The 24,781-nt window shown below is 57.8% G+C and overlaps 1 protein-coding gene across 1 annotated transcript in view; it reads left to right on the top strand.

Moving 5' to 3' along the window:
• GTPBP1 (GTP binding protein 1) overlaps positions 1 to 24,559 on the top strand; it is a 25,333-nt gene extending 774 nt beyond the window's left edge. Inside the window, exons 2-12 of the mRNA XM_027872938.1 lie at positions 2,801 to 2,912; positions 12,552 to 12,732; positions 13,456 to 13,804; positions 16,447 to 16,570; positions 19,160 to 19,274; positions 19,974 to 20,118; positions 20,204 to 20,386; positions 20,913 to 21,048; positions 21,424 to 21,602; positions 22,089 to 22,286; positions 23,095 to 24,559. Of these exons, the coding sequence (XP_027728739.1) occupies positions 2,801 to 2,912; positions 12,552 to 12,732; positions 13,456 to 13,804; positions 16,447 to 16,570; positions 19,160 to 19,274; positions 19,974 to 20,118; positions 20,204 to 20,386; positions 20,913 to 21,048; positions 21,424 to 21,602; positions 22,089 to 22,286; positions 23,095 to 23,187 (1,815 nt within the window). The 3' untranslated portion in view covers positions 23,188 to 24,559. The remainder of the gene's footprint in view (positions 1 to 2,800; positions 2,913 to 12,551; positions 12,733 to 13,455; positions 13,805 to 16,446; positions 16,571 to 19,159; positions 19,275 to 19,973; positions 20,119 to 20,203; positions 20,387 to 20,912; positions 21,049 to 21,423; positions 21,603 to 22,088; positions 22,287 to 23,094) is intronic.
• The last annotated feature ends 222 nt before the right edge of the window (positions 24,560 to 24,781 follow it).

Raw genomic sequence — 24,781 nt, 5'->3', positions numbered from 1 at the left:
GTGGGGGGAGGGTGACCCAGAGGAGAGCTGGAAGGAGCCTTGGACTGGCCCAGCCCCTTTTTATAGAGGAGGAAGTTGAGGCCCACAGAGAAGGGTGCTTTGCCTGAGCCCTGGGGTCCCAGAGGGAGTGTTGAGTGCACTGGGCCAGGCCCCCAGCTAATGATGGTGATTCACATGTCTGAGCTTGCTCCCCACCTCTGGGTCCTGCCGGCCCTGTCTGGCAGGTAGTGCAGGCAGGACAGGGGTTGTGATCCCCATTTTTCACAGAGCCTGGGGACCTTGCTGACCGGGAGCTTCCAGATTCAGATCTGGGGAGGTCTCTCCTGCTGCCCCCAGCCCAGCATGACCGGCTGGCTTTGCAGCTTTGGTTACAGCCGATGGAGTACCTGACCCCGGCCTCGGGAAGGGGGGGATTGGAGCAGACTCCTGAAGTGGGTGATGGTGGGGTTAGTTGATGCCCTGTAGATGTCAGGGCAGCGGTGGCAGACGGTGTGATTCTCGGGGCGCTTGGAGACAAGGGCCGAGGGAGCCCTTGGGTGTCGAGCCCACCCATGTCACTCTGCAGACGAGACTAGGTTCTGGGGAAGTCACTCAGGGTGGTGGCAGAGGTGTCCTGATGCCCCTCGGGGGGCGATTTTCACGGCCCAGCAGTTGGAAGTCAGGTTCTCTTAAGGATCATGGGGCAGGGGGAGCTCCTTAAATATTTATTGATGATCTGAGGGCAGGAAAACCCACACCTGCCTTCTGCAGTGTGTGCTTCCGAGGCGATGAAGCCCTGCCTACCTTGTGTCTGTGGGCACTGGCACAGCCCTGGCAGGCAGCTGGGAGCTGGCTTCACCTTCTTCAGGAAGCAGGCCTGGCACCTAGCCAAGGGTCCTGATTCTTCATCCAGTGGTCTTTCTCCCAGGCCCACTTGTGCTCCCACAGCCAGCCCTCATGCTACTTACACCAGCCCACCATCTAGCTAGCAGAGGGAGGAGATGCACTCCCACTGCAGGGCGCCAGCACTTCTCCCTCCTCCCAGGACGGCTGAGGGCTGCCTGGTGAGCAGGAGGCGGAGGCCCTGCTTTCCACCATCTCCTCTTTCTCTGCTGGGGCACCGTTGTTGCCTCGGCCGGTGTTCCCAGATCTGAGACTTTGGAGTCTTGGCCAGAAGCCGTGCTTGCAGCAGTGCGAGCCGGTTTCTCATTCAGAAAGAGTGTCCCCTCCTCCAGGACTCCAGTCAGAGGACCTGGGTTCAAATCCAAGCACTGAGGTTTAGGAGCCGCCTAACCTTGGACAAATCCCTTCCCCTGTGGGAGCCGCAGTCGTGGCTCTGGCCAATGTCACACAGAATGTGTGGGCTCGATCTTGAAGCACATTTATAGAGCACTGAGTCGTTTTAGGGGCCAGGAGAGAGAGAGCGCTAGTGAGCACCATTGCCCAGGAAGGCAGGTGGCAGGAGAGGGTCTGAAGAAGGGATGGCTAGAGCACCGGCCCTGGATTCAGGAGGACCCCAGTTCAAATCTGGCCTCAGACACATAACACTTACTAGCTATGTGACCCTGGGCAAGTCACTTAAACCCCACTGCCTAGCCAAAAACAAAACAAAACAAAAGAAGGGATGGCCACACTGGTCCTGGGGAACTCGAGTTAGCTTTCTTACCTCCTCCATCTCTCAAGTTCCAGGGTCACACCACCTGTGCGGCCCACCCAAGGCTCGACTTTTGTGTCCTGTGTGTGCCTCCCCCCCTTGTGTGTATGTAATTGGGGGGCGTGAGCCTTGAACTATAAGGTGGCAACGCAGAAGTAACACGTAGGAGGCCACGGAGAGCAGAGGGACAGCCCTAATAAGAAGGGCCCCCATTGTCCCTGACACCTCCCCCAGGCAGGTCTTGCCCCAGCCCCGTTCCCTAGTTGGCTGTAAGGTGGAGGCCTTGTCACAGACCATGTGTGAGGGCAGTTGGAGCCCCTGGGAAGGCCATCAGAGCTTTCTGAGTGACAGCCGGGCATCTCTGCACACAGACCGGCTCGGGGAAGGGTGACTTGGGATCCCAAAGGGCTGACAGAGGTGTCCTCGTGTGAGATTATGCTGAGAAACTCTTGAAAACAACCTAGCCCCACGTGGATGATTGATTTGTAAACAAACACAACCCCATCTGACAGTTGGCTGTCCATTCCACCTGAGAAAACTGAACTAGTCCCTTCACGGGACCTTCTCTGAAGGCAGCCAGGGCCCCTTAGTGACCCACTTCGGAGGTCCACACTTGGAGGCGCTCCAGTCACTGGAGCTGGCCAGAGCATGCCTCCAGCAGTGTAGGCTTCAGAAGTTAGCCTAAAGTGGGTAGACAGAGGTTCTCCGCAGCCCGAGGGGCTCACCTGTTCCCAGAGGGTGGCCCAAGGCTGGGCTGTGTTTTTATTGCCTGGGGCACTTGGGCTTGGGTGGAGGAGCAGGCCATGCCTCAGGTTTTCAGGGAGCCCTTGAGGATGTAGGGAGAGAGAAGGTCTTTTACACCATCATGGAGGGAGGCCCAGTTCTCTCCCTGCTAGGACTGCCCAGGGAGTGAATGAAGAAAGGACCCAGCCTTCTGGAGGTGCCTCCTGGGGGCCAGTGCTGGGCTGTGCTCCGGGGCTGTGAGCAGGAAAGGGAGGGCGACCCTGGTGGGCCCATGAGGAAGGGCAGAGCCGGGCTGGCCCACGGGGCAGAGGACGAGGGGCGTGGGAGGAAGCAGGAGGAAGGCCTTGGGTTGTGTTAGCGCCAGCCTCGGCTGGGCCGCTGCTCAGTGCCCAGGAGTCCTAAGCTCTTTGGTTTCTCCTCTAGCTGGTGCTAGTAAGCCCAACATCAGAGCAGTATGACAGCCTCCTCCGGCAGATGTGGGAGAGGATGGACGAGGGATGCGGAGAGACCATATATGTCATTGGGCAGGGATCAGGTGAGCATTACAAGACTTCCAGGATCCATGGTTTCATTAGCCCGGAGGGCGGGGGTGCTCCCTTCGCTGCAGCAGATTGTGACCCCTTCCTGCTTTAGTAGACTGTCGTGAGTTACTCTGGCAGAAAATCCCCCTCCACCCCCACCCCCAGCCTGGTGTTGAGCCTCTTGGGACCCTTGGAGGATAGACCTGGCCCCCAGTCGTAGGGATGGCCTGTGGCCAGGTTGGGCATCACAAGCTTGGGCTCCCCTGGGGTTGCAGCAACTCCAAACAGGAGCTCCAAGTAGGATTTTACTGGTGATCTCCTTTCAACTAAAAAACTCCGTGTGCCCCTCCTCATTTTCGCTTTCTGAAGAGCTCTAGGCACGTTGCTCTCTGAGCCTCGCTGATTCTGTCCCAGGGTCCTGTGCATTAGTTGGGCTGGAGCCTGGAAAGGTGGGGAGGGGTCCTCTGTCCTCCCCACCTGGGCTCACTAGTGTTGTTGCTGAGAAAGGCACGGTTTTCAGCCCTGCCTACATTTCCTTTCCCATCAAGAAGACAAAGAAATAGCGAGTCGTCACCTTCCCTCTTACCAGTGTGGCTCCAGCAGTGCCATGGGGCGGCATCCCACCTGAGAGGTCAGGGAGGGAGGGATGCCAAACCCCTGACTGCAGCTCCCTTTTAAGTCTGGATCATCAGAGAACAACAGGGTTTGACTCTGCCTGTGACCCCGGACAAGGAAAATAATGGGCCGGGCCATTTCCCAGCCCCTGCTGGCTGAATCGGATTCTTGTCAGCCCTAACCTGGGCCCCGATTCCCACATTCCTGGGAAGGCCCCTGTCCTCTGCTGGCCTGTGAGTGAGCATTGGTGTCTCATTCCAGAGTTTTGTTAGAGCCCATTGGGTGGGTATCAGGGCAGACAGGACTACTCTCTTTTCACCTGTTACCCCTCAACGTGTGGCTTTCCTTAAAAGTAGCCCCTGGTGCTTTGGGGGATGGGAGCCCACAGGCCCAGAAGTTCCAGTGCAGGCTCAAGGCCCTGTTGCCCTCCAGCAGAAATGAGGCCCTCCCCCTCCTCAGCATCGTAGCTCTCTTCCCTGGCTAGGATAGGCAGGACATCTTTCCAGTCACCATAAACAGGCCCAGCCCTGCCATCTGCCGCCGTCCTGCCTTTGACGGAAAGTGGGGGGAGACTTGTTAAAGGAGCAGCTTCGTTTCTGGCCTTGTTTTGCACAGAGAGGGCCAGAAAGCGAGGACATTGTAAGGTCCCACATTCATCCACCTAGTCTTTGAGCGGCTGCCTCTTTGGGTGGGGGGTCGCGTCCCTCAGATGTGACAGACTCGGTCCCCGCTGGGATGGAGCTTGGGACGTAGTAAGCGAAGCGTGGCGGGGCTGTGATTCCCTCCGGTGAGAAGCGCTGCAGATGATGCCAGAGGAAGCCGAGAGGGGAGAAGCTCCTCGGCCCAGCCCTCGGTTCTGCCGCCCTCCTTCTGAAATGCCTCGCTGGTTCCCTCTCTCCATCCCGGCCAGGTGCCAGTGACTCTTTCCAGTACAACCCCCCCCAGAATCTTCCCTCCTAACAAACAAGTGAATCGTCATGCTGAATAGGTCTGTGGTGGAGGGGGCCTCGTTCCGTGCCTGGCGTTGGGGCCTCTTCGCTCTCCGAAGGTCCCTGACTGGCTGCAGCCGGCTGGATCACGAGAGCTTCTCAGCTGCATCCTTACTGATGCTTCCTTCCCTCCAGTCTGGGCCACGTGCAGTGGACAGAACTGTGTTCATGGTGGCGCTCTCTAGGAGCCAGAGGACTTCCCGGGCCTGCCGAGGATCTCCCGGGCCTGCCGAGGACCCCTCCTTCCTGGGCTGCTGCAGGCCATTTCTTGGTCTGGCACGTTCTCCCTAACCTTGCGTTTCTGCCTCGCAAAATCCTGTGCAGTCTTTGTACCCTGTTCATCCAGCATTTGTGGGGGCCTACTGTGTGTCAGGGACTGAATGGGAGGGACTTGGAGCCCAGGGAAGTGGTCTGGGCTGGAGATAGAGATGGAGGAGTGACAGTGGGTGCCTTGTGATTAGAGAAAACGTTAAGAGGGATGCACTTGGGGACCGATCCTTGGGGCGCAGCGGGGAGACCCCAGCCAGGACCCGGGATGGGTCAGAGAGAGGGGATTAGACCCCACATAGCACAGTGGCGTGGAAACAAGAGGACGAGAGTGTCGTGAAGGAAGGGCCACCCCACGGGTGGGCGCTGGCCTCACGGGCAGGGAGGATGAGCCCACTGGTGACCTCTGCCAGCCCGTCGGAGCCAGCGACTGGGGCCCCTTGGTTCGTCACCGCTCAGTTTCAGGGACTCTGGCGCCACGATGTCTCTCAGCGTGGCCAGTGAAGGCCCGGTCCTCAGGACCACCGTGGTCGGCCCTCTTTCGTGTGGCTTCTCGATGACTTCTACCAATCCAGCATCGTACAGCTAATTAGTCCCTTAGATCCAGAAGCACCATATGGTGGCAAAATACTCATTAGTACGTCCTTGTCGTCTTGTCTGCCCTGGACCTTGCTAGAGGAGTGCTATTAGTACCACTGATAAGAAGTGACTCACTTTCTGCTGGGGTTGGGGTTCTCCTTGTGACAAGCCGTCTCCCGGCTCCAGGCCTTTTCCTGGCTGTCCCCCCCCCCTCGGCTTCTCTCAGGACCACTCGTCGTTATCCATTGCGCCTTCTGCAGAAGCCTTCCTGGTCCCCTTCCTCAGGAGGGTGCTGCCCATTCACGCTGCACAGAGCGGGTATAGCAGTATCCTGCTGTTTTTAGCTGGGCTCTGGCCCATGAACCCTTCGTAAATGCTTGCTGACTGACGGAGCCTGAAGAGTGAAAGACTGGCCTTAGACCCCCTAGAACTTGGTCATCTCCCCTAGGCTGACCCAGTGCATCTCAGGCCTGGGAGCTGGAAGGTGACTCGTCACACCCTTCCAGGACAGGAGCTATGCCCAAGCTAGTCCAGCGTCCTCTGGTCAAAGGTGGATAAAAAGGGGAGTGCAGCTAGGTGACGCAGTGTATGGAGCACCAGCCCTGGAGTCGGGAGGACCTGAGTTCAAATCTGGCCTCAGACACAAGATACTTACTAGTTGTGTGACCCTGGGCAAGTCACTTAACCCTGATTGCCTTGCCCCCAAAAAAAGGAAGAGGGTCAGCATAGGGCCTTGGGGCCTGGAGAATGAGAGGGAAATCCAGCTGCCCCAGGTGGACCCAAAAAGACCTGGCCTTCAGGCCATGCCACCCACTTCCCAGCCACCCAGTAACCATTTCATTAGTGTCTCCTTATGCCTGGCAGTGGGCGGGGTGCTGGGGAGATAAGGGTGATGATATAGACAAACATAAAGTAAGTACGGGGGAGTTTGGGGTGGGGGAAAGGCCCTCTTCTAGGAGGTGACTGAGTGGAGCTTTGAAGGAAACTGGATTCTGAGAGTTAGAAGTGAGGAAAGAGGGGCATTCCAGGTAGGGGAACAGTCTAGGCAAAGGCTTGGAGGTGGGAAATAGAATGTCATGTGTAAAGAACAGCAAGTCAGTCCCCTCATCTCTTCCTTCTCCAGTCCCACCATCTGTAGCCAGATTAAAATCTGTGAAGAGTTAGTATGATCATAGCCCTTCCCGGGGGGGCCCTCCCACACAAGGTGGGAGGGAGGGCTCAAGCCCCAGGGCCCTGCCCCACTTTGGACAACTGGAGTGGGTCGGTGAGTGTGAGGCTCCTGGGTTCTAGAGGCAGGGTGGCCCTGGGTTCGAATTTGTTGCTGTGGCTAGCTAGCTGTGTGCCTGGACAGTCAGTGCGGTTCCTCGGTGATCAAAGGGGAACGCAGCGCCAGCGCTCCCGGTAGCCAGTCTCTCTCCTGGCTGCGGCGAGGCTCGTCACACTGGCTCTGCGTGTCCCGCCAGGGCCCCTCTCATCCATCTGCTCAGCTGCTTCCTCCTCCCCTGGGCCGGTGGCGCTCTCTGCTCCTGCTCACGAGGGCCAGGTCATGTTTTCATGCTGCTGTGAACCAGGGATCTGGTGGTCGCAGAACAGGAGTCTTAAACATGAACGTTGGCCAGGGACGGCTTACGGGCCGACCCAGATGTAATGCCTCCCTTTGTAGGAGGGCTTTCAGACTCGAGCTGCCCTCTCTAATGAGAGCCACTGTCTGTCCCTCGGGCGTCTGTGCTCACCCTGCCCAGAAGGAAGAAGGACTGAGGGGCTGAGGAGAGCTGCGGGGACAGCGGTGTGCCTGGACGGTAGAGTAGAGAGACAAGGAGGGCAGGTGGATTGGGACAGAGCAAGGGAGGAGGAAAAACATTCATTTATCTATCACCACCCAGTGGGGCAGGTTCCTGCCAGGAGTAGCAGCTCCATTTAATAGATGGGGAAACTGGGGCTCCCGGCTGGGTGTGGCAGGAACGTGCTCCCAGAGATGTGGGTTCTCAGAGTCATGTCATCCTTCCCCCTCCTGTTCCAGGCCGGACCCCTGTGCAGACAAATAAATCACTGTAGTCCCTTCTGCTTAGACTGTGGATGACTGAGTGGGTGAAGAAGGGCCCGTTGAGTGGAAGATTTGGGATGTCCAAGAGAGTCATCTCAGCTATCGGAAGGGCCGGCCTGTGCCAGGGGACCAGACTTGTCCTTGCCAGAGCCAGGAGCCCTGGCTTAGCCATCCAACTCCCCTGGGCATCTGTAAAACGTGTTGAAAAGGGGAGGGGCCTCAGGGTGGATTCATTCATGAACTCTGCCAGTAATGATGACAGTTCCAGATTCTGGCCTGAGCACTAGGGACAAAGAGACCACAGGAAACCCCGGGAGGGGAGGGCGGCCAAGTGGCTGACTGGGGCTTCCAGACGAGGAAGGCTGTCCCTCAGGGCACATGGGAGGCTGGCAGGGGCTGGGTTTCCTCTTCCTTTGGGCCTTTCCCCAGAGGCTACTGGGGACTTTGGAAGGGGTCGCCCTTTGAGCCCCTTTCTAGCTTTGAGGCTGTGCACACATCAGTTGTGACATTGTTGCTTGGCCAAGAATAATCGGGCAGATGTCACTTGCTGCCAGTGTAAATAGAATCAGAGCACTGAGAGATTCCCTCTAGAACATGCCGGTCATGGGGGCGGTGAGCTCTGTGTGAAGGCCTCCCTCCAGCCACAGAGAACCCACGCAGAACATTTCACTTCTTTGATGCTGAAATTTTTTAAAAAATGAGTTTTCTTTTACACTGAGTAATGTTCTCTCTTTTATTCTGAACTTAACAAACACCAAATAAAATGAGTATTTACGTGAAAATTGTAGAAATAGAGAGGATGAAGCCGTGCTCTCCATTATGCTGGCTTGCTCTTCTTTTTCAGTATGTAGTAAGTTCACATCTCTTTCAGAGCTGTCCTGCTGGTCTAGGATGCCTTCTGGCCCCCTTTCTGTTCCTTTTTCTAGTCTGGGAACCCTTTCCCTACACACTCTTCTTCCTTCCCCCTCATCCCCGTTGGGAAAGAAAAGGCCCTTGTAAGAAATACGTGTAATCATGCAAAAAAAAAAAATGTAGGTCTCATTTTGTGCCTTGCTGATTGCCTCTTGGGGTGGTGGCAGTGGGGCATCCCAGGGATCGGGGTTCTTTGGTGTTTCAAAGTTGTTTGTCATTCCAGGGTCATTGCTGACGTTGCTCAGTTCTGCTCAATTCACTCTGTGTCAGTTCATAAGAAACCTTCCCAGGTTTCTTTGAAATCATCCCTTTCCGTCATTTCTCATGGCACCACAGGGCTCTGCTGCTCCCCGCTGCTGGGCACCCCTGGCTTCCCAGTTCTTCACAACCACACAGGGCGCTTTCCGCAGACTTGTGTGGCTGGCTCCTCCTCCTCTGTCTCGGATCTCTTCGGGTCCTCATGGGGACGCAGTCTAGTGACTGCTGTCTGCCAGTCTGGTGAGGGCAAGACGGAGCCACCTAAGTGTTTTAATATGTATTTCTCTAATTCTTAGGGATTTGGAGAATTTTTTTCATCTGTCCTCTTTTCACATCCTTTGCCCGTTTCCCGGTTGGGGAATGGGCCGTTCCACCTTGGTCCAACTCTCCTTGCTTGGCGGAGCTCCCGACTGCCCCCTGCCTCACTTAGTCACTCTGCTAAGACTTCGCTGCTTTCTGCGCGCCATCATCACCTGCCACGTCTGTGAACGAATGAGTGAATTCACGGGCTCCTAGATCCAGAGCAGCAGGGGCCCCTGAGGCCCCCGCGGCCTCCTTGTGCTGCCTGCTGAGGCCAGGAGGCAGGACGAGCCCGGCCCCCCGCGCCCAGCCGGCCCGTCACGTCCCCGAGAAGGGCTGACTCGTGTGTGCGCAGCCCTCGCTGCCCCCGCGCTTGGCAGCCTCACCTCCCCCACCTGGCTGCCTCTTCAAAACTAGGCTTCCCTGAGCCTTGTCTTTTCACTCATCGCATGACAGCGATGCTCTCGGCTTGCCAGTGGCCTTCCTAAAATGGGGCGCCTGGCACTGAGTCCAGTCCTCCTCCTGTCCTCTGTCTCCTCCTCTTCCTGCGAGCCGGGTGATGCTCCCGAGGAGCACTGTGCGGTCCACTTAGACCCTCTAAATCTTTCTCACATAAGTGGCTCCCTCGCCATATCTCCGCTGTCACGTACTTAGGAAGTGGAGTTCTTGAATCCAAGTCTGAGGCTTTGCTTTTACCCCAGTTGAATGTCATTGCGCTCCATTGAGCCCAGCGCTGCAGCCCGTGAAGGCCTGCCTCTGCCCTGTCAGCTAGCCCTCCCTCTGCGGCCGTCTGCTGGTTGGGTACGACCCAGCACTAGCCCTGGGAACCTCTGAATTCATTTATCCAAGTCATTGATGAGAGTATCAGGTGGAGAGAGAGAGAGAGAGGAGGATGGAGGGGAAAGGGAGTAAATGAGGGCAGAGGAGAGGGGGGAGAGAGATCCTCAAGTCCCTGTGGTGCCTCTGGCCAGGCTCGGGATCTGTTCCCCAAACTTCTCATGTTTTTTCTGTCTAGGTGGGCTGGGGTAGATTACCTGACGGAATTCGCTCCTGTCCTCCACTGGCGTTTGCCCCCAGACCCTCTGTCCACCCTGCTTTCCCCTCGGATTGTGGCTTGACTCTCCTCGTGCCCCTGAGGACGCACCGCCGCCCTTCTCCTCCTCTCCCCGCGCCTGGCCTTTTTCCCTGAGCGCGGAGCCGCATCCCAATCTTGGGCCGCGTCGCTAGGACCTCCAGGCTGGCTCCTCGCTCGGGGTCCGTCTCCTCTGAACTTGGGGTGTCCCAGCACTTTCTCTTATTCTTCCTCGTAGCTGCTTCAGGGGCACCTGGCCGGGCGGCTAGAGTTTGACTCGATGTGCAGCTCCGGGAGCTGGGCAGGCTGGACGATGCCAGGGGCACATCCTGGCTGTGGGAAGGGTGGGCTGAGGCTTGCCGCCCTGGGAGAATGGAAACTGAATGCGGTTGGACGCCAGGGCAGCGGGCTGTGGGCTCCCCCCGCTTTTCAGGAAGGCAACTGGCAGGGCCTTCTGTTTCCTGGCAGGTTGGGAGCCCCATCCCCAGCAGCTGCCTCTTCATGGGGAGATGGGACATTTGGAGCAATGACGCCTGACATTCATGTGGCACGTGAAGGTCTGTAGAGTGCTTTACAGGCAGGTGGACAGGCCCGAAGGGCCAGGGGCAGAGCCTGGGGGTCCGGAGGGTACCGTGGTCACGCAGCAGGCAAGGCCTGATGCTTCTCCATCTCACCCACACAAGGTAGCAAAGGCAAGGACGGGGGAAAGCGAAGGAGGAGGATTTGCCCAATTTGCCTGGAACATGGGGAGTGATGAGAGATGATCTTGAAGGAGGTTGAGCCGAATGACAGAGGGCCTTGAATGCCAGGCTCGGGCGTTAGGCCTTTAGTCTGTAGGTGGTAGGGAACCATAGAAGGCTTCTGAGATGGTGATGGGCGTCAGGGACGAAAAAGGTTTGGAGACAAAAGATGTTGCAAGGACAGAATCGACAAACAGGACCATCGGTGGCCAGTGAGGGAGGGGTGAAGGCGGAGCCAGCCTCCACGTCTTGATAGCTGGCGGAGCCGGGCCAGAATCGTTCACCACTCTTAGCCTCGGTTTCCTCATCTGCCAAATGGGAGTAAGGATGTTCGTGCTACCAACCTCCCCCTCCCCATTTTTATGATGAAGTCTCTTAGTAAACCATAAAGAGCAAGGCCCCAGGGGGGTCAAGGAGCCCGGAAGGCAGGGTGAGATGATTTAGGAGGAGAGGAATCTGCTGGGGGAAGGGGGAGAGGAAAGGAGGGCTGGTCTCCACACAGTAGAGGCAGATGCTGACTGGGGGCATGAGGGTGGGCGTTGGCCCCACAGAGAAGAGGGCAGGCATGGAACAGCCAGACCTGGGAGGAGAGGGAGACCCCAGGAGGAGCAGAGCACTGTGGTGGGACAGGGCCGGGCCTTGGTCAAGCCCGTGGGCAGGAGGCCTGAGGAGGCAGGCACTCCAAGGAGCTCGTGAGGGCATCGTTACCGTGGCCTTTGGGGAATAGCCTGGCTTGGGCAGGAACCAAAACCAGGAGGTGAGAGTGGGGAGAGCTGGGAGAAGTGAGAAGGCTTGAGGTCCCCAACGTCCCCGTGAGGGTAAGGGCAGGTCAGGTAGGAATGAGGGCCGGGTGGAGGGGAGGGAACCATGCTCAGAGGGTGGAGCTGCAGGGCTCGGGTCTCTGAGGAATGCCAAGGGCCAGGGATCCCTCTGAGTGCGTGGGCTGGCAAACGGAAGCCCTGGCGCTGCCCGGCCTCGAGCATTGTTGCTGCTGGGATGAGGAGGAAGGGCCTCCAGACCGTGAGAGGCTTTGGCGTGGATGGCTTCGTCGAGTCAGGAGGGAGCTCGATAGCACCGGTGACACAGAGAGGGAGTAAGCGTCTGACCCGGCTGAGCCTGGAGGCAGGAAATCCGGGTCTTCCCGGCAAGTCCTGGGCTTCTCCTCAGGGAAGCTCCCGCTAGCCTCGTGTCCCTCTTGCCTGGCCAGGGGAGGGTGGCCGCAGGGGTCATGGGCAGAGATCTGACATCGAAGCCGGACGCTGCCTGGCCATTCCTCTTAATTCAGCCTCGTGGACGCCCGTCGAGGCCTCCCTGCCCCATGCTTCCGCACTGCCTAGCCTCGACAAGGCGAGGTCTGGGAGGTTGTTGTTAAAATATTTCAACATTTGTATTTCAGTGGAATTGGCTTCCTTGGCAGTCCCGTGAATGTCATTTTATGCATTTAAAAACCTGAGAGTGTGAGAAGGGTCCTTTAGGCTCCCCCAGACTGCCAGAGGGAAGGTCCGTGACACAAGAAGGGTTCATCCCCCTTGGCAGATGCCATCAGCTGGCTCCTTCTGCTCCTGAGGCAGGTTGGGGAAGGAGCCGGCCCACAAGGCTTCACCAGGCTCTTCCCACTGTGTCTGCACTGCCGCGACGGGGGGTCAGTTTGAAGGCCCTGCTGCGCGCCGGCCTCCCCCACATCTCTTCTCTGCCCTGGCTCCCCTCCTGGCACCTGCAGTGTTAGGGTTTCACTCATGTGCTGCTTCCTAGGTAGCCCCTGTACCTCACTTGGACACTCACACTCGGGACACACGAAGGGCACAGACCAAGGCCTCTTGGGTATGGTTGGAGGGGCTCAGTCAATTCTTGGACTGAACGGAAGGGCCTTTCTGCAGACGGGACCGAGTATGGGCTGAGTGAGGCTGACATGGAGGCCTCGTATGCGACCGTGAAGAGCATGGCCGAGCAGATGGAGGCGGATGTCATCCTCCTGCGGGAGCACCAGGAGGCCGGCGGCCGAGTGCGCGACTACCTTGTCCGCAAGCGGGTTGGAGACAATGACTTCCTGGAGGTCAGGTGAGGAGGTGACAGGTAAAGTGCCAGCCCAAGGAGGCTGGAGCCCTCGGGCCCCCCTTCTCTCTGCCGTGGACGACACCCAGAGACTTTGTGTGTCTCCGCTTTGGCCCACGCACTTTCTTGTACTTGTTGCAAGAGTGCATAGACCAGCTGGAGGAAGGACGGGTTCCTTTCCTTTTCCCACGTTTTCCTGCCAGGATCTGGGTTTGGGGGGGCCAAGAGATGAGGTGTGGTAGGAAAGGCGGCATTCAGGGGGCCATTGAGGGAGGAAGGTTTTGCTCCTGGAGACTGTCAGCCAGTGAGCCAGAGACCAGGCCTGGGGACGGGGAGGTTCCGGGAGGGCTGAACTTTGCGTTGGGGCTGCACTGCGCAGTGGCTTTGGAGATGAGAGAGGGGGGGAGGCCCCTGGGAGTGCCCGCCAGTGGGCCTGAGCCACTCGTTCTTGGCTCTGGCCGTCCTGCCTTCCATCTTCTTGTCAAGCCTGAGCTCAGCCATGTGGGAGCTCCCTCTGGGGTGCCAGAGCTGCAGGGAGATTCCCTGGTGCGTGCCAGGCTCGTGCCCCGGCTTGTCCGTGGGCGTGTGGCCCAGACAGGCGGTGAGCCAGAGCATCTCCTTCCTGGAGGCCGAGGGCCTCGGCGGCTTGTGAGAGCCACCCACACGCCGGCGGGGGGTGGTGTGCTTTCTTCCACCCACCCCCGTGTCCCTCTTGACACCCTCCCACAGGGTCGCCGTGGTGGGCAACGTGGACGCGGGGAAGAGCACGCTGCTGGGGGTCCTGACGCACGGGGAGCTGGACAACGGCCGAGGCTTCGCCCGGCAGAAGCTCTTCCGGCACAAGCACGAGATGGAGTCGGGCCGCACCAGCAGCGTGGGCAACGACATCCTGGGCTTCGACAGCAAGGGCAACGTGGTCAACAAGCCCGACAGCCACGGGGGCAGCCTCGAGTGGACCAAGATCTGTGAGAAGTCCACCAAGGTCATCACCTTCATAGACCTGGCCGGCCACGAGAAGTACCTGAAGACGACCGTCTTTGGCATGACTGGCCACCTGCCCGACTTCTGTATGCTCATGGTAGGTGTGAGGCCTGCTGGCTGAGGGCGTGTCCAGGGATATTGAGCACTGGTGTGAGCCGGCCTTTTCTGAGATGGGACACTCAGGGGGTTTTGTGGGGAAAGGTTTTCGGGGCTGCAGATGGCCCAGGAGTGCTCTGCTCCATTGGAGGGAACAGGGCCAGACCTGGCTGGTCATTCCGGGCGAATCTTGGCACTGTGCCCATTTTGTGAACGACGAAGTTCAGGGAAGTCGAGCGGCTAGCGAGCGCAGGGGTTGGGTCTGTGGGCCAGGGGTCACCCTGGGGAATCTCTAGACACAATCTCTAGACCTGGACACGTACCTGTGGAGCTCAGAACAGATGCTTCTCTTTAAAGGAAGAGAAGCAGTGACCCTTCCCTGTGGGGGGATGTGGGGAGGGCTGGGGAAGGACAAGTGTTGGCAGGGGTGAGACGTCTGGGCGAGGGAAAGCTTCTCTTACCCAGAAGATCTCCACGTACAAAGGAGATGAAAAGGGACAGAGGTCTGGGCCTGGGTATCCTGTGAGCTAATTTTTTTGGTCAGTCTGAAGTTTCTTTAATGATGGAGGTTGAGAATTCGTTAGGTTATCAGCCTCGTACGTAACTTTCATAAAGAATTAAGCTGCAGCAGTTCTGTTGGGCAGGCAGGCCCTTCCGTAGTATTCCCTCGTCCTGCTGCTGTCCGTGTGGCTGGCCCCTGAGCGAGCACCTGCTCATGGCAAGCACACACTCATGCTTCCCACCAGCGCGGACTCCCAGGAAGGGCGGCCCCATGCGCGACCTTGGCCTGTGCTTGCGGCCCGCTTGTCTTCAGCATGGCGGCCGCCTTGTTTGTGAGCGGAGCCCTCGGGCCGCCAGCCTTCTGAAGCCCGCGAGCCCTTCTCGGGGTCGTGTTTGTGAGGACAGAAGGACTGTTATCAAAATGTTTTTTTAACACGGACTCCAAGTGGAGAGCCCTTCAAAACCTAAGGGAAAGGTAAGATCTGGAGACATTGGACTAGAACACAGACTGTCAGAGCCTTGGGCACAGAAGTGATTGACCACGACCTTGTGATTAGTAAGTGGCCGAGGCAGGCCTCAAAGCCACCTTCTCTGTGACATCCCCCCCAATAGGTGGGAGCAGGAATGGCGTTAGCTGATGTACAGTTCCCTCTGGTGGTCTTTGATTAAAGCCCCCCCCCCCCCCACCGTGCTTCGGTTCTAGGGCTCTGTGACATTCAGTCTTTTGGGGGTCTGTGGTCTCTCCCTCCATTGCAGTCCTCCTGAGCAGGGACCCCAGCCCTTGTCACCGGCCCCTCCACACATGACTGGCCTGGTCTTTAGCTGACAGACTCGCAGGTTGGCCCATGCAGCTTTTCCCTGGTGGACCCTGCCCAAGCTTGCTTGAGCCCAGGGTCCCCTCTGTGCCAAGAGGAGGGGGAGGCTGGGGAGAACACCACTGGAGAATGAGCCCCACTCAAATGAAGATGGTGACGCTGCTTTCAACCTGGAAGTAAAAGGAGCAGCCTTTCCCGCTGAGCCCTGGTTCCCGACCACTCGGGTGTGACCCTAATTTTAGGCAGGGACCAAGATAGAACTCCGGATGCAGTTGAGACCTTTCAAGAAGAGGTCGCTCCCCAGAACCCCGAGCCTTTGTTTTTCATTATGTGGGTGACAGGCGGGGCCACCTCAGAGTGAGGTGGGGGGAGCGGGATCTCAGGGTGGGCCGCCCCGCCACCCCGCTGCCGTCCCCCCGCCAGCCCATCCGGGCCTCTCGTCCACGTCTCCCTACAAGACCGCCAGAAGATCTCCCAGTGAGCCAGAGGCCTGGCCTTGATGTTTGCCCCCCCCTTGTCTGTCTGTCCTCTTGGAGCATCCCTGTTTCAGTTCCGTGTGTCCTTTGGATGCCCTTCATGCCTCTTGGTCCCATGGTCATCACCAAGGACACGCGGGAGCTACAGCCTTTCGCTTTACTTTTCCTCTCTGGGTCGTTGCCATTTTGGCCGAGCTCATAAGTCTTCTGAGGGATGCTGCAGTGATGGAGAGGGGCAGCAGGAGGCCCCCGGCATCCTCCCCTCCTGTGTGTCACGGGCCATCGTGCTCCGAGCCCTGGAGTCTAGTCTCAGCCACTGATTAGTGAGAGGCCTTTCCCTCTGTGGGCCTCCGTTTCCTCATGTGCAGAGTGGGGACTGTGGTACCCGTACCCCACCGTCACAGGGCTGCTGAGAAGCCTGCCACGAGGGGCAGGGGCTTCTGTGGCCCCGGCCACCCAGAGTTCATCTCTATTGGGCCCTCTGAGTCTCTAATCTGCGGCTGGCCTCACTGGGCGTCTTTGTAAGTTGTTGGCAGATGGGCTATGTGGTTTACTGGAGAGCATCCCTGCCTCTGCCCCTCACTGGCTGGTGGCCCTGGCCAAGCATCCTCGCCTCTTAATGAGTGCCCATGACCACGGTCCGCTTCCCTGCCCGTCTGCCTTGGCGGAGAGAGTTCTGCGCACAGATGACGCGGCTGGCCCCTGGCTCCTCCTGGCATCAGAGTTGTGCTGGGCGCTGCCAGTGTCCGGTCTCCTGCTCCTTTTCCTCCTGAAACCTGTGACTCCAGCGCTGAAGAGGGCTCCACCATGGCCTCCCCATCACTTGTGGTTCCTTTCTTTGTCTGGGGCAGGTGGGCAGCAATGCTGGGATTGTGGGCATGACCAAGGAGCATCTGGGCTTGGCACTGGCGCTCAACGTTCCCGTCTTTGTCGTGGTCACCAAGATTGACATGTGTCCAGCCAACATCCTACAAGGTAAGTGGGAGGCACGCCCCCATTGGCTCCCTCCAGCAAGCTTCTCTTTGTTTGGATCTTGGCCTGGAAACATCTTTTTAGAGTGAGGGACCTTCCCTCCAGATCCCACAGGCGGAGCCACGGGCAGTGGGCAGGGGGCAAAGAGGGGCAGGTTAGCTGGTGGGGAAGGTGTGCCAGGGCCTGGCACCAGCCTGCCTTTCCAGCTTTATTCCGGCCACCTGCCGGGTTGCCACTCTCCCCCCTGCCCCTCCAAGGCCTGCCCTCACTTCCCGGGGTAAAAGGGCTTTCTCCTGGCTCCAGTCTAGCTTGTCTGGCTCACACTAACACATGGTACCCCGTTCCCTTGGGAGGTGACGGCTCGCCGAGGAATGGGCCGGGGCGGAGGGCGGCTGCAGTGCCTGTGGCTGTTCAGCTGTTCTTGGGTGGGCCCAAGGCGGGCGCTGCTCGCGGCTTCCTGTGCTAGTGAGGGAGAGAGATAGTGGGGCACTGGGAAGGGCCCTGGTTTATCTGTCACTCTCCGAACCCTGAGCGTAGCTGGAGCTGAGGGTCTGTCATCCTGGGCTGCTCCGTCACCAGAGGGGCACAGTGCCCCAGCAGGTGTGGGAACAACAGGCCTGCTTAGCGGTGGGGCGCTGCCAGCTCATGGGAAGGACTTGTTCATCTCTCTTGTGGGACCCTTCCTGTGCTCAGTCTGCAGCTGGGACAGGGCGAGAGGCTGTCGTGGTGCCTGGGAGGGAGGAGCACCCTGCCGGGTGTCCTGGGAATGTGGCCGGAGGCAGCTGGTGAGTGACTCAGCTTGGGGAGCCCAGGACCACCTGGGACAGGAAGCAGCCCCTCCCCCATCCTCTTCTCTTCTCTTGGTCTCTCTGTCTCTTCTCAGTCTCAGTCTCTCTCTGTGTGTCTCTTCTTGGTCTCCGTCACTCTCTTGGTCCCTGTCTTGGTCTCTGTCTGTCTGTCTCTGTCCCCTCTCGGTCTCTGTCTCTTCTCTCTCATTCTCTGTCTTTCTCACTGTCTCGGTCTCTATCTCTTTTTTTCTTTTTTCTTTGTTTTTTCATTAATTTATTTTTAGTTTTCAGCAATCCATTTCAACTTCCTTACACTTTTTAAAAATTTAATTAATTTATTTTGAGTTATCAACAATCACTTCCATAAGCTTTTGTGTTTAAAACTTTTCTTCCCATCTTTTCCCAAGACGGCACACAATCTGATAAAGGCTGTGCATATCCATTTCTATTAAACATATTTTCACATTAGTGATGTTGTAGGTAAGAATTAGAACCAATAGGAGGAACCACCAGAAAGAGGAAACAAAACACAACAGGAGAAAAAAATAGCAAATAGTCTGCTTCAATCTGCATTCAAAGTCCATGGTTCTTTCTCTGGATGTGGACAGCATTTTCCATCAGAAGACTTTTGGAGACGTCTTAGATCCTTGCATTGCGGAGAAGGGCTAAGTCTATCAATATTAGTCATCACACAGTGTGGCTGTTACTGTGTACAACGTTCTCCTGGTTCTGCTCACTTCACTCAGCATCGGTCCATATAAGTCTTTCCAGGTTTTTCTGAAGTCTGCCTGTTCATCATTTCTTATAGCACAATAGTATTCCATTACATTCATATACCACAACTTGTTCAACCATTCCCCAATTGATGGGCATCCCTTCAATTTCCAATTCTTGGCCACCATAAAAAGAGCTACTATAAATATTTTTGTACACGTGAGTCCTTTTCCCATTTGTATGATCTCTGGGTCAAAGGGTATGCACATTTTTATAGCCCTTTGGGCATAGTTCCAAATTGCTCTCCAAAATGGTTGGATCAGTTCACAACTCCACCAACAATGCATTAGTGTTCCAGTTTTCCCACATCTCCAATATTTATCATTTTCCTGTTTTGTCATGTTGACCAATCTGATAGGTGTGATGTGGTACCTCAGAGTTGTTTTGATTTGCATTTCTCTAATCAATAGTGATTTAGAACTTTTTTTCATATGACTATAGACAACTTTAATTTCTTCCTCTGAAAACTGCCTGTTCATATCCTTTGACAATTTATCAATTGGAGAATGACTTGTATTCTTATAAATTTGACTTAATTCTCTATACATTTTAGAAATGAGGCTTATCATCGTCTCTGATTTTCTTTTGGTCTCTGTTTCTTCTCTCCCTCTCTCGGTGTCTCTCTGTCTCTTTTTCTCCCTGTTTCTGTCTCCTCTCTGTCTCAGTCTCTGTCTCTCCCACTTTCTCGGTCTCTGTCTCTGTTTTTCTCTCAGGCTCTCTCTCTCCCTCTCTTGGTCTCTTTCTGTCTCTCCGTCTCCCTGTCTCTGTCTCCTCTCAGTCTCAGTCTCAGTCTCAGTCTCAGTCTCTGTCTCTCCCTCTCTCGGTCTCTTGATCTCTTGTCTCCTGTGTCCTGGGCTGGGCTACCACACAAAGTTTGGACCCCTCTTTATGCCACTTTAGGTGTTGTGGCCATTAGCTCTTATGTGCCTGCCCAGCCGCCTGTCTGTCTCGTGCTTGCGTCAGTGCTGAGTGTGCCACTCCCTGCACCGGAAGCCGGGTGCCCTACTTCTGTTCCCTTTCTCTCTTTAAGAGACCCTGAAGCTGCTGCAGCGCCTGCTGAAGTCTCCGGGCTGCCGCAAGATCCCTGTCCTGGTGCAGAGCAAGGACGATGTGATTGTGACCGCATCCAACTTCAGCTCAGAGAGGTAGTGAGGGCTCAGGCGGGGCGGGAGAGGAGCTCCTTGGGCTGGATGCCTGTGGTCATGGGCCCCTTCAAGGAGTCGCAGGAGACCTGAAGTCGGCCCCTTCTGCTCTCTAACGGTCCTCTTCTGCGGCCCTTCCCCCGTGGCCTTGTTCATATGCCACCTCTTCCTCCCAACCAGAAGCGATGCCTTCCTCCTCTGAACTGGTGCCCTATGCCCTTTGGGTGCTTTGGCCTTTTCCTGAATCAGGTGGCCATTTGCCATGGTTGCCCTCCTCCTTGGCCAGGCCCCCCAGGCTCACACTGATGTAGTGCTTGGTAGTCTATGAGGGCATGGTTTTCTCGCGAGAGCCCTGGCAGGCAGCTCGGCTCATTCCCCCAGAAGAGATGAGGTGCGTGGCAGGTTCCCGGCTTCCTCGGCTGCTTCTGCGGCAGTGTGGCTGTCCCTTAGCGCTGCTCCCCTGGGGCCCCAGGCTTGGAGGAGTGGGCAGTCCCTTTGCAGTGTTAGAGGCTGTGGCTTCCTTCCCTTGGTCAGTGCCTCTGTCTTCACTGTGTCAGGGCATCGAGCCCCCCGTAAGCCCAGCGCCCATTTCTGGTGGGGTGTGCAGCCCCCCTCGTTCCCCGGCAGCCCTTGGGAGCCCCCAGGGAAGGAGCCGGCCACTTCAGCTGGCCACTGTTGATTTTTTCTTCACTCCCTGCTTAGGATGTGCCCCATATTCCAGATCTCCAATGTTACAGGAGAGAATTTAGACCTGCTCAAGATGTTTCTGAACCTGCTGTCCCCACGCACCAGTTATCGGGAGGATGAGCCCGCTGAGTTCCAGATCGATGACACGTACTCCGTGCCGGTGAGAGGCCTGGGGCTGCGGCCAGGGCCGGGGAGGTGCCGGCGGCTGGCCGAGAGGACGCTGCCACCTCCGCTCTGTCCTCCAGGGCGTGGGGACAGTGGTGTCGGGAACCACGCTGAGGGGCCTGATCAAGCTGAATGACACGCTGCTGCTGGGCCCCGACCCCCTGGGCAACTTCCTGCCCATCGCAGTGAAGTCCATCCACCGCAAGAGGATGCCGGTCAAGGAGGTGCGCGGAGGCCAGACAGCCTCCTTTGCTCTGAAGAAGGTGAGGCCGGGAGCATGGAGCCGATGGGGTGCGGGTGAGGGGGCGGGTGAGGGGGCAGGTGGAGTCTGGCATGCCTGCCTCTCCCTGGCCTCAGGTTTAGGACTTAGATGAAGGCAGGAGCCTAAGCCTGGCACCGGGGAGCCTGTTTTTTTTTTTAAAAAATAAAACGGTTTCCTCTGTAATGCTATATATTTTATTGTGTATGTTTAACAACGTGGTTCTGAACAGGATTTCGTGGGTTTCACCAGCCTGACCCCCAGGAGACACTGAGACGGTTAAGAAGCCCTGGTCCCCCAGACCCCCTGTGGAGCTGGGGAGAGGACAGACCCCTTGGGGGCTTTGGAGGCTCGGTCCTAGCTGGGGACACTCTCGTGGAGCCCCAGAGCAGGGGAGGGGGCGTCCGAGCCGGGCAGGGGCAGCCTCGGCCGCCAGCGGGCAGAGAGAGCGCGTGCACGGCTGGGGCTCTGGGAGCTCTTGGGCGGAGGGCTTGAGTCTCAGAGCGGTCCTTTTGGTTCCCCCCCCTTAGATTAAGCGCTCCTCTATACGGAAAGGCATGGTCATGGTGTCTCCGCGCCTGAATCCCCAAGCTTCCTGGGAGTTCGAGGCCGAGATCCTGGTCCTCCATCACCCCACGACGATCAGCCCGCGATACCAGGCGATGGGTAGGTGGCTCAGCAGCTCCCCAACCCCACACCCCGTCATCCGGGGGAGCCCCTCCAGCTGTGGCTCCCTCCCATCCCATCCTATGCCTCTGCTGCTGTTTTTGGGGGGACAGCGTTCAGAGCTGGCAAACAAAAGGGAGGGTCCTGGATCCAAAGAGCACAGACCTCATCCCTCTCCTCACTCTTTCCGCTTGGCAGGACGCCTCTCCCAGCTAAGGACCTCAGTCAGATCAGCAGGAGGGCAGAGCACGTAGTTTATCTTGTTTTATTTGTGTTCAGCAAATGTTGCCAGGCCCACCGTTTACTGATGTTAGTCTGTCCCAAGGTCAACTGGGTCCCCCACCCTCTTTAGCCATTTCCCCATCCCTGTGGCAGTGCATTGTGGGAGCATCCGGCAGACTGCCACCATCTTGAGCATGGACAAAGACTGTCTGCGTACCGGGGACAAGGCCACAGTTCACTTCCGCTTCATCAAGACGCCCGAGTATCTGCACATAGACCAGAGGCTGGTGTTCCGAGAGGGCCGTACCAAAGCTGTGGGCACCATCACCAAGGTGGGGGCTATGCCCGGCTGCCTGGGGTGGGAGGCGGTGCTCAGAGGGAGATGCAGGCCAGCCATTGCCCGAGGGGTGGAGAGGAGAGCCCGCCTGTCCTTTGTCCAGAGATGCTAGCTGGACTCACCAGGGGCCTAGTGCTTGGGGCAGGAATGCAGGCCCGGTGCAGGCCCGCAGCTCTTGGGAGTAGAGGATGGGCAGACATTGAGGCCCTTGGTGTCTCTGGCTGCATGGAAGGCAGGAGGCGCAGAGGGAGGGCCCTAGGCAACATGGGTGCCCGGGAAGGGTTTGTAGCAGCTGTAGGTGGGGAGGGTGGGGGCTCAGGAAGCACGGCAGAGGAGGGGAGCTCTGGAGGGCACAGGCCACTGCTGGGCTTAGGTGGGAAGGGCTGCTCCCATCCCTGCCTCCCCTGGGCCTTATGTGGCCACCCCTGAGAGCCCTGCCCAGCCCGGACAGCTGCCAGCTCCTCCTCTCCCTGGCTCTCAGCTCCTGCAGACCACCAACAACTCCCCAATGAATGCCAAACCCCAGCAGATCAAGATGCAGTCGACAAAAAAGGGTCCCTTGACTAAACGGGATGACGGGGGGCCGCCTGGCGGGCTGGCAGCAGGGGGGCCTCCTGGAGAGGAAGCTCCCCTGCCAGGGGCCGCCCAGCCCACCCCCTCCAGCGTCCTCCAGCCCCAGGTAGGCACACGAGGTGGGGCAGGCCCCCCATTCACTGTTCGGGAGTGACCGCGTGAGGGCTTGAGGCCCTGCGGGGAGCAGGGGCTCGGCCTAGGCCCGGCTTCCTCCTCCACGCCCTCACCAGCTGCATCCTCTGTGCTCTTCCCATGCCGCCCTGCCGCCCATTCACCCCAGCTTCTGATGCCTTTCTCTTCTTGGGTGACCCTGAGGATCTCTATGGGAGCTTGTCGGTCAGCCCCGGCCTCCGCCTCGCCTGGCACGCGTTCTCCTTTGGCCCCTCTCTCGCGCTCGCTCTGTTTCTTGCTTACCTCTTCTCTCCCCTTCTCTTGGCATTCCTTCCTGCCAGGCTGCCCTGGATGAAGAGCCCCCTGGTCGCGAGGGCACCAAGGTATTCAGTGTGTGCTGGGGAGCCGGCTGCCGCCACCGCCTACTTGTCTGGCGCTCTGTGTCCCTTGGCGCTTTTGGCCTGCCCGCCTGGTCTCTTGAGCCCCAGGGTAGTGACTTCCTGCGTGTCAGAATTTCCTTGGCTCTATAATCTATGAAGCACATTTCCTTACATGAGCCTTATGTGAGGAGAAGTACTCCCATTTTAGAGATTGGAAAACTGAGGCTCAGAGAAAGGAAGAAAACTTCCTGAGGGCTTCTAGCTAGTGGCATGTGCCATGAACAAGACCGTGGGACTCCTGACTCACAGTCTCTGTCTCCCTGCCTGCCCCCTGCCTGCAAAAGTCCCAGCTAAGTGGCCCTAGAAGTGTCCTTGGAGGCCTTCCCTCTCCTCCTCGCTGAGGCTCCCTGTTCTCTCTTGCAGCCCAAGGCCAGCAGTGGAGGCCGTCGCCGGGGAGGCCAGCGGCACAAAGTGAAGTCCCAGGGGGCCTGCGTGATGCCGGCCAGTGGCTGCTGAACCCCTCCCGTCTCCCCCCACTCGGCCTCCCCCAGGATCCTCCTGTCCCCCACCTCCTGTCTGAAAGATGAAGCAGAGTGGCTATCCCCCCGCCGAGCCCGTGCCCCCTCGGCCCCTCCACCTCCATGTCCCCGGGATTGTAATTTATAAGCTCCAGAAGAGGGCTGGAGGAGGGCGGGGATGACTTGCCCCCACTGTCCTCCTGGGCCCTCGGACCGACCTTCCCTGACACACTTTTGTACATCTTGGGCCCTGAGTTTTTATTCCTTTTTATTATTATATATATAAATATAGAGAGAGAGAGAGAGTGTGTGTGTGTGCGTGTGTGTATGTGTGTGAAGATGAAGGCGGCTGGGCCAAGTATCAAGATCCCATCTCTTCTCTCCCCCATTCCTTACGCATAACTATCCTCAGGGGTTCTCAGGCGGGGTGGGGAGAGGTGGGGGACACTGTACTCTGCCCTTTAGATTGGGACCCTCCCCCACTCCCCTTCCCTTCAGAGCATTGCAGGAAGAATGGCCCCTGGGCTGGGGAAGGCCCTGGTCACCAAAGGAGGGCCCTCCAGCCCCTCACTTCTGCTGTTCTAAATGGGGGTGAGAATGGAAAGGACGGCCGCCTCCCCTTCACTCCTTTCTCTCTTTCTAGTCCCCCCTTCCCCTGAAAAAGGAAGCCCCAAAGCGCTTAACTTGTAACCAGTAGATTGGAGGGCTTCAGACTGGCCTTATGCCCACCCCTCAACCTGCCACCATGGCTTCCAGTTTTTCCGTTTGGAGACAATCCCCCCTTCTTCCTTCCCGGCCAAATTGGCTTTGGGGATTCTGGAGAATTTCCACTCTGGCCTGGAGGTGGGGCCCTCAGCTTGCTTGGGATTATGTTTATGAAGTCCCCTGTGGGCTAGGGGATCCTCTCCCCGAGTGGGTGGAGCAGCTGCTCCCCCTGCCCGTCCATCCTGCCCACTCTGCCCCGTTGTGGCTGCCACTGGAGCTGACTCGGAGCTTGTGCCAAGGGTGTGGAAGTCCCCAGCGGGTTGAAACTCTGGGTGCTGAGAGAGGGAGTGGGACGGGCCCTCCTCGGCTTGACTTGAGGCCTGCAGTTCAGGCTGGGGTGGGACCAGCTCAGGCGGCAGCCTTGTGACCCACTCCAGGGAGGAGCCACGGCCCAAGTCTGTGCTCTGCCCCAACCGGGGCCGCCCTTAGCTTCTCACTCTCTTCCCCCCTTGTCCCCCTTTTCCCACTAGAAGGCGAGGCCCCTTCCCCAGACTTGACTTAGTTTCCCTCTCCCACCCCCAGGTGTTTCCCCTGGTTGTTACTGACCAGCATTTATGGACCAGCCAGACTGACATTCTAAATAAAAGTTTGTTTGCAGTCCAGTAGCCTCACATGTTCCCTTGGCCAGCCTGAGCGCCCCTCCTGGGAGCCACTAGGTTAGGGCTGCCCCACTGGGGAGGAGGCTAGGGCCCTGTGTGGTTTCAGAGAGCCGCGGAAAGGGCTGAAGGGAATGAGGTCCAGGCCTGAGGCCTGTGTCCAGCAGCTTGCCTTTGGAGGGCGCTGGGCGGGACACTTGTGTGGGTGTCTGAAGCGAGATGGACCCCGTC

The sequence above is a fragment of the Vombatus ursinus genome, unplaced genomic scaffold (assembly GCF_900497805.2).
Source record: "Vombatus ursinus unplaced genomic scaffold, bare-nosed wombat genome assembly UNPS02003292.1, whole genome shotgun sequence".
NCBI lineage: Eukaryota > Metazoa > Chordata > Mammalia > Diprotodontia > Vombatidae > Vombatus > Vombatus ursinus.
The sequence above is the reverse complement of the archived record's forward strand: the minus strand, read 5'-3'. Positions and strand labels throughout refer to the sequence as shown.